The sequence below is a fragment of the Bicyclus anynana genome, chromosome 23, assembly GCF_947172395.1.
Source record: "Bicyclus anynana chromosome 23, ilBicAnyn1.1, whole genome shotgun sequence".
NCBI classification, from domain to species: domain Eukaryota; kingdom Metazoa; phylum Arthropoda; class Insecta; order Lepidoptera; family Nymphalidae; genus Bicyclus; species Bicyclus anynana.
The window spans coordinates 934,042-954,135 of NC_069105.1; the positions used below are offsets into that span (position 1 = coordinate 934,042).

General features: G+C 39.9%; 1 protein-coding gene across 1 annotated transcript; it reads left to right on the forward strand.

Annotated features, from left to right (window-relative positions):
• Window positions 1–2,973, forward strand: LOC112048208 (uncharacterized oxidoreductase SERP2049-like). The gene is made up of 2 exons (XM_024085660.2): window positions 1–446; window positions 1,181–2,973. Exons 1-2 carry the CDS (start codon window positions 59–61, stop codon window positions 1,537–1,539), a joined length of 747 nt encoding a protein of 248 aa, XP_023941428.1. The 5' UTR covers window positions 1–58; the 3' UTR covers window positions 1,540–2,973.
• The last annotated feature ends 17,121 nt before the right edge of the window (window positions 2,974–20,094 follow it).

Here is a 20,094-nt window from a genome sequence, read left to right on the forward strand (position 1 = left end):
TTGTAGAAAATACATCAGTATTCCCAGGGAATTTGAAAAGAAGACATCAGAATACACAATGGGATTCAAAAACAAAGTCGTAATTGTGACAGGCGCCAGCTCAGGCATCGGGGCAGCAATTGCCACAGCATTCAGCGACCAAGGAGCGAAGGTGGTAATGGTTGGGAGGAATGAAGCAAAGCTGAATAAAGTTGCTGCCAAATGCTGCAAGCCTCTGGTCTTGATCGCTGACGTTGCCAAAGATGACGACGTAAAGAAGATTATTGAGCAAACTATCAAGAAGTACGGTCAGATAGACGTCTTGGTCAACAACGCTGGTCTTGGACGTAAGGCTTCGATTCTTGATGAGAACCTTATGGAAGCATACGACACCATCATGAGCGTTAATGTCCGTGGACTTGTACATTTGACTTCCCGCGCCGCACCGTATTTAGCGAAAACTAAAGGTAACAGTTTCATTTTATTTGCTGATAGGTGACCGATTTTTAGGGTTCCGTTAAAAATTACTTTTTTAGGGCACCTACTTGTATAGTGAGGATGAATTGTTTTACTCGTCTATATCATAGTGTGGGGTAGGGTTTGATGGGGTCTTTAAAAGATGAGAGGGAGAAGGAGAGTCTTCTCCCTCCCATCTCGTCTTCATTTTGACTTCGGGTCTCGAGCCAACCCCAGCATCCAGCGGCTCCCTGCAACCCGCTCGGTCCTCGGTCTACCTAGTGGGGGGTCAACCAACACTGCGCTTTCCGGTGCGGGGTTGCCATTCCAGCACCTTGGAACCCCAATGTGCATCGGCTCTTCGAACTATGTGGCCTGCCCAATTGGCAATGCCGCATTTATATGCATTAATATTTATTTAGAAGTCCGTGATAGCCCAGTGGATATGACCTCTGCGTCCGTTGCCAGAAGATGTGGGTTCGAATCCGGTCCGGGGCATGGCACCTCCAACTTTTCAGTTGTGTGCATTTTAAGAAATTAAATATCACGTGTCTCAGACGGTGAAGGAAAAACATCGTGAGGAAACGTGCACTCCAGAGAATTTTCTTAATTCTCTGAGTGTGTGAAGTCTGCCAATCCGCATTGGGCCAGCGTGGTTGACTATTGACCTAACCCCTCTCATTCTGAGAGGAGACTCGAGCTCAGCAGAATAGGTTGATAACGAACGAATATTTATTTATTAAAGGTAACGTCGTCAACATAGCGAGCGTGGCGTCTCACATCCCCTCTCCATTACCAGGCTTCCTGAGCTATTGCATCTCCAAAGCTGCTGTATCCCACTTCACCAGATGCGCTGCCGCCGAGCTGGCATGCCAAGGCGTCAGAGTGAACTCAATTAGCCCAGGGCCAGTCAAAACGGACTTCATAGACAATGCCAAGATGGACTTCACATGGGACGAAGCTGGTGATAAAACGGTTTTGAAAAGAGTGTCAGAGCCTGGAGAAATAGCTGACTTGGTTCTGTTTGTGGCTAGCGCTAAAGCTATAGGCATTACCGGTTCGGATTTCCTGAGTGATAATGGACTTATAGTAAAACGCAGTTAGATAACTAATAACAGTGTGCCTAGTGAGATTTTTCAATATTTTCATACTGTTACTATCGCGTTGACGTAAACGCGAATTTATATGGAATTGAAACAGTTGTGCAGACTAGATGGCGTTGTTGCAATCCCTTAGAAATTCGCGTTTACGTTAACGCGATAGTAACAGTATCAAACAGTCACTATGGCCTCAGTGTACCTAGTGGTAGTTTTCAATATTTTCATACTGTTACTATCGCGTTGACGTAAACGCGCATTTATATGGAATGGACACAGTTGTGCAGTAGTGCCACTAGATGGCGCTGTTTTAATTCCTTAGAAATTCACGTTTACGTTAACGCGATAGTAACAGTGTCAAACTGCCACTAGGCCTTCTGTTTACAATACTTTACTTTTTGGGACACCCTGTGTATCGTCGCAGCAGCGGTACACTCACACTATAATAATGATATTTATTTTACTACCCGCTAATGATTGTTCTTTGTTTTTCTTCTCTTTTTCGTTTGTTATTTAATTTTTTCTTTAATATTGTATTATGTAATAATAACCAGTGCACAGTAAAACCAACTGTGGTTTGTGTTTTATTATTTTTAACCGACTTCCAAAAAGGAGGAGGTTCTACGTTCGGCTGTATGTATGTTTTTTTTTTTTTTTTTTTTTTTTTATGTATGTCCAGCGATAATTCCGTCAATTATGGACCGATTTTGAAAATTCTTTTTTTGTTTTGAAGGGTTTACTTCCAGGGTGGTCCCATTTTTTTCATGTCAGGATCTAATGATGGCATCCTGGAGAAATTGAGGGGAACTTTCGAAAGTTGTAGAGACGGCTAGTGCGTTTGTTAGTGTTTCCATAAGGTATTTTAAGCCACTACAACTTTATGAAGGTTTGGAGTTGGTCTGATGATGGAGCCGAAACACAGACGATGGAACTCGTCAAGGATTTACAGCAGTCACTTTTTGTTTGGGCTTGATTAATTTGTATTGATGAGTACTTTCTACCTATATGGGTTGTGACTGTATTAAGGGTCTGGTGATGAAGACGAGGGACAGTGAAGAGAACTCCTCGACGGTTCACAGTAGCTACCTTGTGTTTGGACTTGATAAATTTGTATTGATGAGAACTTTCCACCTAGATGGATTGTGACTGTATTAAGGGTCTGATGATGAAGACGAGGAACAGTGAAGAGAACTCCTCGACGGTTCACAGTAGCTACCTTGTGTTTGGACTTGATAATTTTGTATTGATAAGAACTTTCCACTTAGATAGGTTGTGACTGTACACACGCAGTAGGTATGCTAACACTAAAAATAAAAAAATAAAAATTTTAATAAAAAAAATTCAACCGACTTCCACCCCTAAAAATAACTAACTAAAAAGCAAAAAATAACATCCTACCTATGTGCTACCTTCTGATCAGTTTGAAGGCGGTGCCAAGCCAGTGTCGTGTTTTAATTAAAGCTGTTTCTGAAAGAACCACGTAAATTTTGTAGTTTAAACGTGTTTAATTAAAACATCACTGGCTTGGCACCGCCTTCAAACTGATCAGAAGGTAGCACATAGGTAGGATGTTATTTTTTGCTTTTTAGTTAGTTATTTTTAGGGGTGGAAGTCGGTTGAATTTTTTTTATTAAAATTTTTATTTATTTATTTTTAAATTATGGTTAGGTTTAATTTAAATATGTTTTTTGTAGAATAATAAATAAAAAAAATAAGATACGAGTTTTTATTAATGAAGTTTCTGTACAAGTAACAGAGGTTTCTCTCTTTTCTTATTTTTGGAGTTTACTCCTTAAGGATAGATTATACATATATAGTCCCCGGTATGAAAAAATATGGGCAGTAAAATTCGATGCACAAATGACAGCGTTGCGTTTTTTGTGCGCAACCTATTCTGCGCACCTTTCACTTTTCAGGCGTAGTATTCATAATCATAAATCATAAATCATTTATTGCCAGAATGTGGTCATATACAGATATTGTTACATTTTAATGTTCATACACAATCTGCCTCATAGGCGTGCAAGCCGAGTACATTATAATAATTTTTATTTACTAATATTAGATTTGTATATTGAGACGTACATAGTGTATGCTGCGGGGCAACATACTCCTTTTTAGACAGTTGATCTGAAAGAGTAAACTCCATTCGTGCGTCGGAGCTGACACACACTTTTTTTTAAATATGTAACTGCGCATAAAATAAGTTTTCGCAGAAAATTACAATGAAAAATATTCAAATTCGTTTATTATAATACGCCTGTGACCATGTATTTTTCGAGTTAAAACTAGCCTATCTGTTGTTCCATAACCTCCCAGTGACCGTCCCATTAAAATGCTTCAGCCGTTCCTGAGATTAGCCCGGACAAACAGAAAGACAGACAGACAGATAGATAAATAAAAAATATGTTTTACTCGTAGTAAAGTATATTGTAATTGTAAATCTTGATATTAATGCGAAAGGTTCATTCATGACGAAATCTCGAAACCACTTGACGTACCTACTAGGATCAAATTTGGCAGGGAGGTAGTTTATAGTTAGTAAACCCTCATTCGCACAAGAGTTTTTTTAAAGGACGTTAAAAAACCGTTCAAATATAGTATGAAGTTAAATAATAGTAGATTGTTATACAAGGGGCTAAAAAGACCCATTATATACGAGGTATTTTTAGGCCTAAATATATATAAAGATCAAGTGTGTATTATTCACGCCAATTGTTTTTTAAATTCTCGCTTTTTAATTTTATTTTTCTTTCAGATGAGAATAAGGCAAAGGTACAGGTACACCATACAGGATGTCCCATGTCTTCAAATCTCGCTCTATTCGCAAGTCAATAAAAATTAAATAAAAAAATTAACGCATTCCACAGACAAGAACGCTGCATTTCATTCTAAATGCAAGTTTTAATTTTTATCAAACAATCAGAGCTTTATCTAATAAGATGATTCTATTTACGAATAAAACCTCCTTCGTTATACAGTAGGCTAGTACTTGGCTAGTACTCGTAATAGACAATAATTAAAAAAACAAAATTACTTTAGCCCCTAGAGGTGGCTAGAGAGGTGGGTGGTTTTGGGGTGGGAAATGGTGGCAGTGGCTACGCTCAGGTGTGCGAGCTGTGCTATTGGGTCCTGTCACAAGTCAGATGTTACACGTCCCCGTCGTCCACCCTGGGCAATGTTGCAGTATCTAAACCGGGCTCGCACCTTTTCACATCCAACCTCGGGCTGCAATAGCGGAGTATCATTCTGGCGGTACACTGTGTACACTCCCATACACTGTTGTACTTTTCCTCTCCTATACCCACATCCCCTCCCACCTCCTGTCTAATGCCCACCTTAAACCCAATCCCCTACCAGTCCTTCCTAACTCTCCTCCCCCTTAATTCCCTACTGTCTAAACACACCCACACCCCGGAGGAGAAAACCTCGACTCCAAAAATCCCCAAATCCAAGGTGTTATACGTACCGTGCCGAAGGATGCATGGCTGAGGGGGTGCTCAGTCCTTAACGGAGTCTCCTCGACACCAGGGCAAATCGAGGTAGTATCATGCCCTTCAGGCGGCAAGCGGGGCTCTGCTGTCTGTGACCGCTTATTTCCCTTGCTACTCGTGGGACTTGCTGGAGAATTCAAATCTACAAGTTTCTTTTGCCACATCTTGTGGCACCAACTCTAAGGCGCAGAGGCCTGTCGTAGACTCTGCAGAGCCTGGAACCAGCTCGTTCACTTTCGGGAGTGGCCAGAAGGTCGGCGGAGACGTCATCGCCTCCGAAACGCCTATGGAAACACCCCTTGTGAGCGAGACCAAACCACAAAGCCAAGGCGCTAGACGCAAAAAACTTTGTGGTGCTGCGCGCAAGCGCCTTCACCGGCTTGTAAAGGATGGGGGGCTAGAATACAATGAAGCCCTCACCCTATGCCGCAAGCCCTGGGCGGAACTACCTGTGGAGAAACCAATAGCCTCCAACGAAAGCCGCAAACGCGGCAGATCGGAGGAGGAATCTCCAAAGGCAAACCCACCCAAGGCACAAAAAATGTCAACGACGCCTGACGGCCGCACTAAACCGGCCGCCAGCTATCGGGACATTACAGGAGCTCTTCGTGTGGGGATTCGAAACTCGGAACCTATGACGACGGAGCAAATGGACCTTGTCCGTTCGGCACTTATGGAGGTCATGTATCAAACATGTCGCACCATAAACGTCGAAAACATGGGCAAGGGACCCAGGTTTCTTGGCTTCTCCCACAAGCCTGGCTGGATCCTGATTACTTGTGTAGACAAGGAAAGCCAGGACTGGCTTGTGGAAACAGTCAAAACCTGCAAACCATGGCCTGAGGCACAGCTTTCCATACTTCTGGAAAACGAATTGCCTAAGCCATGGACTGTGTCAACCTTCATCCCTAAGAATCTAGCGAAATCCACCAAGCTAGCACTAGGGATGCTGTGTTGGCAAAATCATGAGCTGAACCCAACTCACTGGAGGGTCCTCCATGAGAAGGCTGACGATAAGGGCATCCTAGCGTTTCTCTCTCTGGATGACTCCTCAATGGAAGTCCTAAGGAAGTACAATTTTAAAATATTCCTGGGCTTCTATTGGTTGTACTTCAAGCTCAGAGGAGGGCCTAATAGCCCAACCGAGCCAACAGCTGACACTCAAGACAGCGCAGACCACCCTACCCCTGGGCCGAGTGGAAACGGTGGCGGATCGGCCGCTGGACGTTCTATCGCCAGCGCAGGCCACTCCGCGGCCGGACCGAGTGGTTCTGGGAGAGGGAGGACAGCTGAAAGAGTGAAAGCTCTGGCTAACAAAAAGGCAACTGGCAGAGCGCCGAGGAATGCCCCACCCGACCGAGGTCGTCATTCGCCTCAAACGGATAGGGGCAGAGACCGGCCTCTACCGGTCATAAAAAGGGCCAAATAAATGGCAATCCAGGGGTCCATGGTGAGGTTTCTGCAAGCCAACCTCCAACACGCAATTGCGGCCTCTGCTATCACAGAGTGCTGCCTTGTTGAGGGGAAAGCAAACCTCGCCCTTATTCAAGAACCCTGGATCTCCAAAAGCGGTACTATCCTCGGGCTGAATGCTGGCGGTAAGTTACTATCACATGCCAACGGCTCGAGGCCCAGAGCGTGTATCGTTTTTGATAGATCTATTAACTTTCTGCCAATTCCAGGAGTCTGTACCGATGACCTTGTGGCAGCATTTGTAAACATCAAAGGGTGGGAAGGACGGAGGATAATTATCTGTTCAGCCTACCTACCCGGCGAAGTAACAAATCCTGCAAACGAGTTGCTCCCGGTAGTCGAATACGCCCGGAAGCACAACGCAGAACTACTGGTGGGTTGCGACGCGAACGCCCATCACGACGCCTGGAGTAGCACTGACACGAATGATAGAGGTGAGTTTCTCTACGATTTCCTCTTAGCTAATAACCTTCAGGTCTTAAACAAAGGCAATGTACCAACCTTTGTCACAAAAACTAGAAAAGAAGTTCTAGACATAACCTTCGCCACCGTCAATTTAGCCAGGAGAATTAACGACTGGCAGGTGAGTAAGGAAAGTGCAATGTCAGACCATAGACACATAGGTTTTAACCTGACAACAAATTTTCCTACGGAAACGGTTACATACAGGGATCCTAGGCGCACTAAATGGACGGACTATTGCAGCAGCCTGCAGTGCAACCTAGAGCTAGTTCCTAAAAGTATAAAAACGCTAGAAAGTCTGGATCTAGCAGTTGAAGTTGTCACCGAAGGAACTATTAAAGCCTTCGAAGACAACTGTATGCTCAAGACCAAGACTTCTAAACACAAAGTGCCGTGGTGGAACTCAAAGCTTAAGCGCTTGAGGGACAAAACACGCAAACTATTCAACAGGGCTAAGACGACCAAGGAGTGGGACATCTACAGAAAAGCCCTAACCGAATACAGCAAAGAAATTAGGAAGGCTAAAAGAGCATCATGGAGAAGATTCTGCGAGGAAATAAGCAACTTGCCTCAAGGTTCCAGACTCCAAAAACTGCTCTCCAAAGCCAAACCTAATCAGCTAGGCTTGTTAAAAAAGCCTGATGGCTCCTTCACATGTGATGAGAAGGAAACCCTAGAATTGCTAGCACACTCTCACTTCCCAGGAGCGGTCAGTACTAACGCTAGAACTTTGGCGCAGGCTCCATGTAGGCCTCATATTGAGGACTGGAGAAGGGCCACCATAGTTTTCAGACCTGGAGCAGTGAGGTGGGCTATCAACTCTTTTGAATCGAACAAAGCTAGTGGGATTGATGGAATAACACCTCTTTTATTACAAAGAGGTGCAACCCTGCTAATCCCACATCTGGTCAAAATCTTCAGGGCGAGCTTTGCCTGGGGATATATTCCAGAAAATTGGACCAAAGTAAGGGTCATATTCATACCTAAAGTGGGAAAAAAGGACTACGCCATGCCTAAAGCCTTTAGACCCATAAGTCTCTCTTCATTTTTACTAAAAACAATGGAGAAGGTACTGGATAGGTATATTAGGGATGGGATTCTCATTGAGAGACCCATCCATGTAACCCAGCATGCCTATTGCAGAGGACGCTCCACAGAAACCGCCCTGCTAAGCCTGGTTGATAAAATCGAAAAGGCACTGGAAGACAAAGAAATCGCCCTCGCGGCGTTTCTAGACATTGAGGGAGCTTTCGATAACACTCCCATCCGAACATTGGTGAATGGTCTAACCAGCAAACTGGCTGACCCAACCACTGTTCGCTGGGTCGAAGCGATGCTCTCAAACAGAATAGCCAGATTTAAGCTAAACGACATCTCGACTGAAGTGCTTACGACAAGGGGATGCCCGCAAGGCGGGGTCTTGTCACCCCTGCTATGGACCCTTGCAGTCGATCACCTGCTGTATAAGATGGCTGAACTCCGCATAGATACCCAGGGATACGCGGATGACCTGGTAATCATTGTGAGAGGAAACTGCCAAAGTACTATTTCGTACCTCATACAGAAAGCACTAAACACCATTGAAAGATGGTGCAAAGAGAATGACTTATCTGTTAATGCAGATAAAACAGTTATTGTCCCATTCACCAATAAGCATAAACTCGAAAAACTCGAGCCGCCTATTTTGAATGGAAAACACATTCCGTTCTCGTGCGAGGCTAAGTACCTGGGTATTACCTTAGACCAGAAACTTACTTGGAACTCTCACGTGGATGGTACACTAAAGAGGGCGAAAACAGCCCTCGGTATCTGCAGTCGACTGGCAGGAGCACGATGGGGGCTGAAACCTAAAATAACCCTCTGGCTCTATACAGCTGTGGTGAGGCCGATTGTATCTTACGCCTCAACAGTTTGGTGCAGGAAAACGATGCAGAAAAACACTCAAAGTAAGCTTAGCAGTCTTCAAAGATCTGCCTGCTTGCTTATAACCGGAGCCATGAACACCTCACCTGGAGCAGCTCTTGATGCACTACTTAACCTCCCGCCCCTGTTTCTCTACTTGGAAAAGGAGGCAAGAGAGGGCATGTACAGAGTAATCTGCCAGAAAGAGGTGAACTGGCTTTCTCAAGTTATGAGGAACCTACAAAACTCAGTACTTGATATTCCAGTTCTGGGGATGCCATCAGACACTATGACCCCAAACTACTACTTCCAAAGGAACTACACCGTTGAGATACCCGATCGGGACAGGTGGCTAAAAAATGAAATAACTTGGAAAGCGGGAAGCCTAAAGTGCTACACCGATGGTTCCAAGTCAGGAAAAGACGTAGGCTGTGGAACCTATGGAGAGAAGCCCAGGGTGAAAATTCACCGGAACCTGGGAACGTATACCTCCATCTTCCAGGCAGAGGTGTACGCCATTATTGATTGTGCGGAAGCCTTGCAGCAAAACAACTACGTTAACAGAACTATTTATATTCACTCTGACAGCCAAGCGGCTCTTTCAGCCTTGTCCGCGGAGGTTATTACCTCTAGACTTGTTGAAAACTGCTGGCAATGTCTAAATAACTTGGGCAACCGTAATCAGGTTATCCTTCGCTGGGTTCCAGGGCATGCAGGAATAGTCGGCAACGAAAAGGCGGACCAACTTGCGAAACTAGGCGCGAGGTTACCACAGACAGGACCTGAACCCTTCTGTGGTATACCTAAAAGCCTAGCCAAACTCACCCTGTTAACTTACTGTTACTACGACACCCTTATTCGCTGGAGAAAACTTCCAGGAATGAATCACTCAAAAGCGCTAGTAAAATCCTTCAATAAGAAGGCTGCTTCAGACCTACTAGCGCTTAGTAGGAAAAACCTATGTATCTTAGTGCGGGCACTTACCGGACACTGTGGACTCAATAGACACATGTTCAATCTTAAACTCCGGGACACAGATCTGTGCAGACTCTGCCTAGAGGCAGAGGAAACACCTATGCACATCTTATGCAATTGCCCAGCTCTAATACATAAACGCAACCTCCACTTAGGGCATTACACAATGGATCCAGAGGAGGTGAAACACATCCCAGCCAAGAAACTGCTGCTGTACCTGGCAGCAACCAGTATTGGAGGGGAAATCTAGTCAGTGGCGATCACAATAGATCGGTAACGGTCAATGTGATACAGGACCTCAAGAAGACCTGCAGAGCCGCGACATTAAGAAGAAGAAGAAGAAGAAGCCCCTAGAGGCTAATATGCTTGTTTAGCACCGCCGTGGAGTGGTAATATGACAATGTTTTTGAGCAAGAGTAGTGAAAAGGTCTATTTCCAATGCCCAAAATTGAACACTGCTCGAAAAAAAGCGTCGTTTTTTAAAACGCTGTCTGTGAACTTGGGAATGAAGGGCTAAGGGCGGACAAAGTCGCGGGCGTCCGCTACTGGACTTTAGCCCTGATTCGCACGAGAGTTTTTTTAACGGACGTTAAAAAAGTGTTCAAATACAAGAAATGCATTCCCAGGTATATGTTCACACGACAGCGTTTTTAAAGCACCGCCTTCAAGTTGATCAGAAGGAAGCACATACGATGTTTTTTTTGCTTTTTAGTTTAGTGGTAACATTCATGTGATTTTGAAGTAGGTTTTTTTTTATTAAAATTTTTCGTTTTAAATTTCAGCCAAATTGGTTTAGTAAAATTGCGACGCTAAAGAGTAACAAAAATCAAAAAATTCGCACATACTTTCGCGTGTATTGTATTATCATAGCACAGTAAGTAGATACATAAACAAAACTTTTAATAAGAATATATAAAATAATTTTCCGAAACCTACGTAAGTGGCAGGAAACTTTTACTGTTAATTGGAATCGCCACTTGATAGCTAATATTAAATTACTAGAAATTGCCCTCGACCTCGCTCGCCTCAGTAATTGTTGTAAACTGAAGCCTTTTAGAAGTATAACAGAGCGAAAGCTTCTGAGACTGCCATGGGCAGAACTCCTTTAGTTTATAAAAGCTATAATTTTCTCAGGGGCTAAGTGATAGCCCAGTAAGACGCGTGATAGCCCAGTGGATATGACCTCTGCCTCCGATTCCAGACGGTGTGGGTTCGAATCCGGTCCGGAGCATGCACCTCCAACTTTTCAGTAAAATGCACACAATTTTAAGAAATTAAATATCACGTGTCTCAAACTTCTTAATTCTCTGCGTGTGTGAAGTCTGCCAATCCGTATCGGGCCAGCGTGGTGGACTATTGGCCTAACCCCTCTCATTCTGAGAGGAAACTCGAGCTCTGCAGTGAGCCGAATAAAAAAACAGACAAAATGTTGTCCAATAGCGGAGTTGTTCAAGTCCTATATCTGTCGTCCCAACGCAACGAAAGAGACAGCGGTATTTCCGGTAGCGCCGCCGTTGGTTAAAATTTGTCTATTTCTCATCTACAGGCATCTACTACCTTAGAAAAGTACAATAGACAGCTATGGAACCGTGGCGTCCACTTTATAAATGCAAAATTCACTGTCTACCCTTGAAGGCTCATCATGAATCAGTACCTACTTGAGAAGAAAGTTTCCGTTTTGTGATCTTTTTACGTATAATGCATACCTTAGTTAAAAGTCGTGTGCAGGCCATTGTAGATAAGGTACAATAGACAGAATGAAATGAGAACTAAGGATACACATAGAAGTAGTAGCCAATGACATTCAGTAATATTGCCTTAAAAAAAATTTAAATAGGTTTTTTACGCAAAAACTTTACCTCTTTATAATAATCTATACTAATATTAAACATATAGCTGAAGAATTTGTTTGTTTGATTGAACGCGCTAATCTCAGGAACTACTGGTTCGATTTGAAAAATTATTTCACTGTTAGATAGCGCATTTATCGAGGAAGGCTATATGTTATATCCGTATTCATACGGGAACGGGAACCACGGGTGAAACCGCGCAGCGTCAGTCAGTATTAGTAAGAGAAAAATCCAAACAGACTAATATAGTACAAATGCGAATGTTACTTTGATTGTATGTTACGTTTTCACGTGAAATTAATCCGATTTTAAAAACTGTATATCACTAATTGAAATTGAAAAACATTATCAGCGAGTAACATGGGGTATATTTTATCCCCGTATTACTAAGGGAAAGGGAACAAAGCGGGTGAAACCGCGAGGCACTTCTAGCAATTTATAAACATCTACAGAGTTCCGAAAATAGAAACTCCACCAAATTTTCTTCCACTGCATTTATTTCGTTCCTAAGCCATAAGTACATTTTAAGTTCTTTCATGTTACAAAGAGCGACAATTTTCACGTAATTTTCCACAAGACATTTGCTTTAGCGAGCTTCCGGGTTCACAACTTTAAATTTTCCAAGAAAATTCTCTAGGTAGGTAGTCACTTTGATCTTTATAATGGAAATTCAGGCAATATTCTACCCGTAGTTGAGAGCACGTTTTACAGAATATTTACTGACTTTGAAGGTAGTTTTGTATTTTTAATTTTTATATATGTTTTTCTACTACCATTTTGTAATTTACTCAATATTCAAAAGGAGGATGGCGAAAGTGGGAGTCACACTCAGAAGTGTCGTACACTCATACATTTACTAAAACTATTATTTTATAAGATGCTTGTAAAAAATATATTGAAATTTTACAGAATGAGAACCAAGATTACTTGTATACTTAGCATAGTAAAATTGTTGTACTTGTTGCCTGAGACCGAAACGCCTTGTCGTATTTATAAAGCAATCACGCAGTTGTATGTCAGGTGGCGATGTTTTTCAGTATAAAATTCACATTTATTCGTATGCATAGATAGGGTACCTTCTAATTTTAAGGTATATCTTTTTTCTCCCTGCTTTTCAAGTTTGGTTACCATTTGCTTTTTTCTTAGGTTAATCACGATTGACTAATTAACTATTAATGGGTTTCCATTATGTACGCTACTTCTATCTGCTAGTCCCAAAATACATGCAACCTCGCCATTCTCCTTTATTTATTTATAGTAGGCTCAGTTTACAAGCATTTCTGACACGTCAGTTGACTATTTGTAAAGATTCTACCACCGGTTCGTAAGGCAGGTTATGCTGAGAAGAAACCAGCAAGAAACTCAACAGTTGCTCTTTTAAAAAAAATCTCAGGAACTTCTGGTCCGATTTGAAAAATTCTTTCAGTGTTAGATAGCCCATTTATCGAGGAAGGCGGCTACATATTATCCCCGTGTTCCTACGGGAACGGGAACCACGCGGATGAAACCGTGCGGCGTCAGCTAGTATTTATATAAAACATGCAAACATATTATTAAGAGGGATAATATAGAGGTTGAAAGTTTAGTTTAGTTTTTTTTAGACCAAGCCGTAGGCGTCCGCTAGTATCCACTAAAGCGGAAATCGTTAGTAGAATGGGTTCCTTATCTGTTGTTTCAGTTTTATTGGGGTTATGTAAGCTACAAAAATAAAGGGCAAAAATATTCCGACATCCCACGTGTTCAAAGAAAACTGAACAAACAAGCCACTCCAGTAACATGGTTTTCAATCGAATTTCGTCGAACTGTTTGCTTACGGCATTGGAGCTCTCTGCAATTTCATTCGTTAAGGCCCGTTTACATTGTTCCAGTAATTTTTCGAAGACAACTATTCCAGTCAATCAATATTACATATTTGTTTTAAATATGTAGGATTGTATATGTCTGGACGATTTTAAAACGCGAAGAAAACGATCTGTCCGTTTCCTACTTATCGAGCCCTTATTAAGACAGTATACCTGTCATCCGCTATCTCTATAATCTTTCCTTCCTTGATCTCAAGCATGATATAACTATGAAACCAAACCGCAAGTATCAAGTGATTTATTGTGTGTAAGAGTGCTAGTAAATTCAGTACTTGGTGATAGACATTTTCAAAGTATGGTAAACGCTGGTTTGGGCCACGAGGAAAGACTTCACAGCAAAAGTGAGTTTTCTTTATAATCCTTTGTGTCCTAGATATTCCAGACCTTCCACAGTCCACGGGTCTTAACTATCGAAGCATTTTTGGCGTTAATTAATCACCTTTATCAATTTTTTCTGCCACAAAAAAAAATAATTTCACGCAAATGAAGTCAGAATAAATATTACTTTGACCGGAAGAACGTTAAGTAATATAACTTTGACGTGGTATAACCTGATCCTGCTGCAGTGATTATGAAAATGTTTAACTGGAACAATGTAAACCGGGTTATATAACCATATAGGGTGACGGGCAAATAAGCCCTATTATTATATTAAATACTAGAGTATGCCTTTTCCCGTGAATTCGTCTGCGTGAAATTTATTTTTTCACAAATTTCGCGAGAACCATGAAATTTTCCGGGATGAATAGTAGCATATAATATTATGTTGCTCAATAATCTCCTCTATATTCCAGAGGAAGTCCCATTGAATGCGGTACAGCCGTAAAATTAGCCAAGAACAAACACAGATAGAAGACAGGCAGATGGACAGACAGATAAAATTTTTAAAAATATTGTTCATGGTTTAGTATTAATGTATGGTAACTATAAGCACTTGGGAAAACACACTTATTCCCTTTTTGATTTTATTTTCGCGACAAAATGTTATAACCTTCTTCGTATTATGGTCTCAAATAGTGCTAAGTTTCACTATATACATTCAGTAGTTTCAGCGTGATGCCCGGTCAACAAAAAAAACGGCAAAAAATACATTTTTGGCTTCAGCATCGATTATACTCGTACTTGAATAATGCCCTCCAACATATTTTTTTTTAAATATTTTCAGTGTACAGAATTGGACCAGTTTTAATATAAGTATAGTTTACTAGCTGACGCCGCGCGGTTTCACCCACGTGGTTCCCGTTCCCGTAGGAATACGGGGACATTATATAGCCTATAGCCTTCCTCGATAAATGGGCTATCTAACACTGAAAGAATTTTTCAAATCGGACCAGTAGTTCCTGAGATTAGCGCGTTCAATCAAACAAACAAACAAACAAACTCTTCAGCTTTATAATATTAGTATAGATATATAAATACCTATAGTATAGTTTGTAGTATATATTTATTATAAGTATAAATATGTATATATCAGAAGTATTTGTGACAACAAATACATTCCAGATTCCAAGTAATTTCTCAATAGATTGCCCGGAGCCATGGTCGTATTAAACTTCCTTTTATATAATAACTTATTTACGAAAGGAAATAACATATCTTTTATACCAAGAAATAAATGCGAAATTATTTGTATATACAATTTCGAAAAGGTCACATGTCTGAAAATTTAAAAGTAATTAATCTATTGTGTTACATTTTGTTGTTTAATTTAGCCTTCGAAAATTATTTATTTTAGAATTATTTATATTTATAATAAATCTGTAGAGAGATACATGAAATATATTTCTAAAATAACTATTAGTAATCGATACTGATGCCAAAAATGCAATCAGTAATTTTTTTATCTGTCTATCTGTCTGTATGTTCGACACAAATACCTACTCGACGGATTATAACGAAACTTGGTACAATTATTCTTCTTACTCCTGGGCAGGTTATAGTATACTTTTCATCACGCTGCGAACAATAGGAGCAGAGCAATGAAGGGAAATGTTAGGAAAACGGGAGAAGTTACTCCATTTTTACAGTGATACTACTGGATTAAAGTGGTCTAAGGGCGGACGAAATCGCGGGCGTCCGCTAGTCAATAATAAGACAGAAATTTGGAGATGGAACAAAATTTAGATCAATTTCAATCTGTTGCCATCAAAGTCAAGATGCGTTTACCTACCTACTTACGAAAAAGAACAAATGGATTCACTTACGGAAGGAGTTTTTTAAACTAATCTTCCACGTTTACCCTACAGACTCATTCATCATTATTCATCTTCACAAAAGTCGTAAATTAAGTTACCGGGTAAAAGTCTTAACATCCAAAATTGTGCCATTTTTTACATTTGATTTTTAGTTAAAATGAAATTGTACTGAATTATTTTATCGCAGGCGTCCGCTACTTTAGCTTGACTCTACTACAATTAATATTTTTCTCATCCACAAAAATATTATCTTATTGTATTGTACCTCCCTCGACTTAAAAAATAATTTCCGGAAAGAGCTCTGAACCACTACTAATCACAATTCCAAGTACAGCCAAATCTATACAGGGTGATCGGGAGTATTTCCATAACTCTAGGGTTATATTCTTTAACAAAAATTAATTCAAAATGTACAAGAATGGTGAGAGACTTCGGCCGTTACCACCCTACAGGCAAAGACGTACCGCCAAGGGATTTAGCGTTCCGGTACGATGTCGTGTAGAAACCGAAAGGGGTGTGTGGATTTTCATCCTCCTCCTAACAAGTTAGCCGTTTGCATCTTAGATTGCGTCATCACTTACTCGTGACATCAGATGATTGTAGTTAAGGGTTAACTAAAGTAAAGAATAAAAAAAATGTTCTAAAATGAATATTTTCGGAGTAAATAATTCTTTTGTAAATAAATCTTAAAATGTGTCCCTTATACGCATCCTGTATAAACATTGCTTAGATTAATTGATTATTATGAAACACGGCTAAAACTCACGTGATATTAGGTCGGAGTATGCCTGATTAGTTTCGAACCCATACGGGGCCCTTAGTCATGAGCTGGTTCTTGCATCGCGGCACGATCCAAACTGCGAAGCGGCTGCGCGACGCGCTGCTGCTCGCATCGCGCGCTGGGAGAGGGGTTGAGTGGTGAGGAGTGAAGGTTCCGTTATACTCTCCGACGGTTCATTAATGTCATCTTCATTAGACTCGTCTTCTTGTAAGCAAACCGAATTAACGCTATCTTGTTCCAAATTTGTTCCAAGTCACATATAGACAATGAAATAAATACATTGCTTACATTGCATACATGCTTAGAACTCAAAATTGAGAATCTAACTGCAGATATCCAAGTCTTAGATAGTTCTAAAGTTTTCTAAAGACCCTACTTCAGTACTACCAAAGTTACCTAAGTTTGAGAGAAGTATAGCTAACTGTAAACTCACTAGATAGAAGAAGTTTGTGAGGTGGAAACTTCCTGAATTAAACTATTTAGTAGGAATGGTCTTTAACTTACCTGGTACTAGTCTAAATCAAAAAATCAAAAATCATTTATTTCAAGTAGGCTCAGTTTACAAGCACTTTTGACACGTCAGTTGACTATTTGTAAAGATTCTACCACCGGTTCGAAAGGCAGGTTCTGCTGAGAAGATACTGGCAAGAAACTCAACAGCTGCTCTTTTGAAAAAGTCATACAGTATTATAATTTACAATTGATAACAATTACAATTTCTTATAGTTTTATTTCCTGTGTGAAGGAGGAAGCTGATCCAATGGCCTCCAAGCGCTTCTACTTCTTCTTCAATCTAATTACTTAAATATATATACGACGAACCAAAGTCACTGACATAGCTCAGCAAGTCGCGAAGCTGAAGTGCCAAGGGGCAGGCCATATAGTTCAAAAAGCCGATGGACGTTGGGGTCCTAAGGTGCTGGAATAGTGACCCCATACCGGAAAGCGCAGTGTTGGTCGACCCCCCACTAGGTGGGCCGAAGAGTTATATATACAAATAATACCTAAATATTATACACAATGCCGAGTTGTGTGTTTAGGAAGTGTAAAAACTATAATATGTTAGATTACAAAATACGTTAGTTTAAAATCTCACTCGTGATATTATAATCTGCCGTCATATTGTGAACTGAAAATACTGATTATAATTTTTCTGTATATTATAATCTATCGGAAATGAAACATAAAATAGTGTTAAAAGTATTTTGTTTCAAGTAACCTCATAATATTATTAAAATACGGAAGCCTTTTCCCGAATACCGCAATAATTTACGTAGGTACCTTAATTTTTCATAAACACAGTTAATTTTTTCGGCGTATTCAAATTAGGGTCTTTTGTTGCGTTTCGTGTTGCGGTCAAAGGGCAAAATGTAAGCGCAAGTTGGGTTAACAAACCTAATTAAGGTGCTTGCTTTTGTGGAGGAAACGTGTAAAATTACTTGCTGGTTTGTTTTTTGAAGTGAAAGCTTCTCTAACCGCTTTGGGCACTTTTTGGTGGGGAAAAATCTTATGATTTTTTTATATAAGTAGGTTTTATTTATCTTATGGTTTTTTTTTATATTCCGCCTACTTGTATAACTGACAAGCCTAGCAGTGGATACCTCGGACAATTTTTGGTAAAAATTGATTTTGATGCAGAAAGCTTCAAACAGCTTTTCCGGTAGCCCGTAAATATCTCGTAGTAGGTACAATAAAAACCGTTTTTGGTCGCATAAAACGACTTTTAGTGATACATACCTAAAAGATGTTTCTTGTCTCTCCTGTAAAGTTCGTCAGTTTGCACATCACATCGAGACCGACGATATGCTTTTTTATTATAGAAGAGGATCCAAATATAATGCGACCTTTACCAAGCTGGTTATTGGATGAATAGTATTTTATATCAAACTAACTGACGCAGCACGGTTTTACCCGCGTAGTTCCCGTTTCCGTAGGGATACAAGGATAATATATATCCTATAACCTTCCTCGATAAATGGGCTATCTAACACTGAAATAATTTTTCAAATCGGACCAGTAGTTCCTGAGATTAGCGCGTTGAAACAAAAAAACTTTTCAGCTCTATATTATTAGTAGGTTGACTAAAAATTTCAGTCCAGGTTAAGATTACGGTAGTGTAAGGAACCAACGTACTTACTTTACAAAGACAATCCTATATTACCTCAGACCAATTACAGAAGGACCTGTATCGCACTCATAGTCACGAACAAAATTGTCTGTCATTTTCTGAAGAAAACGAGCTTAGATTTGGTATATATCTTATACTAAATTAGAAGTTTTTGCCCGTTTTTGAACGAGCTTAGATTTGGTATATATCTTATACTAAATTAGAAGTTTTTGCCCGTTTTTTACACCAATCAACTACACAGAAAGGTATTTTAACGGAGCTCTTTAACCGACTAACACGATTGCAACTATTCAACATCGATTATATAGAGGCAGTTTTTATAATCGCATTAGATCGTTGATCATATACTTTGACAGAAAAGTAACGTCTATACAATAATTGGTCTGAGTGTACCTATTACCGATTATTTAATTACTATTTCTTAATGAAATAATCTGTAGGTAAATCTAAACAACATTATAAAGCCTTATTAACCAATAAGCAAGAACCTTTTTCTAATGCTCAAGTTTAACTAAAAAGCAAAAAGTGGCTTGCCATATTCTATATTCTTATTTCTACTAAGTGCCCTATAAGAGTTTTAGCTTGTACACAGACTTTACATATTTTATCGTTTATTACCTATTTTATTATGCTGCTTTTTAGAAAAAAATGAATTTCAGAATTACACTCGTAAATAAATTGGTTATTTGTATACGGATTTACTAAATGTATCTACTTACTTTGTAGAGGATTAGGGTCGCCATCTTTAAAATCTAAGAACCAGGACAAGAAATATATCTCTCTTTTATTTATTTTTCTTTTTTTTAAATGTCTAACAAAGCTAATATAAAAATATAATACAAAACACTATTTTTTTTAATACTTATTATTATTTATTAATAATGCGAAAACAAGTATGTCTGTCTTTCTGTGTGTTACCTTTTCACGGCTCTGAAACGATATTTTAAGAGCAATTTTTGTTAGAGCCAAGTTTCCGCACCCTCTACCGGCTAAACGGTTATTTATGGACACTTGAAAAAATTATACTTACAGTGAAATCACAAGGAAAACTATAACAACTAAGTAGCAATTGCTACATAAAGAGTTATAGTCGACCAACTTAAAAAACGTAATTGAAAATCTAAAATTGCATACTAATTCCGTTGTTAATTAAAAAGATAAAGTTGTCAGTACGATAACTCAGAGTTTGTTAAAATTAGAAATCTGAAATTTGGTACAGATATGTATATTTATTACGTCTATAAAGTGGTAAAAAATTAAAAAAAAATTTTTGGGATTCCTTTCATATTATAATTATGGAATTTTTGTGAATTACATAAAGGATCATGATAGTAACGTAATCTACTAAACCCTACACGGTGTGTGGCCCGACTCGCACTTGGTTGGTTTTTTATTGTTCAACGTGATGTAGAATTGGTACATATCATTATCATCACAAAC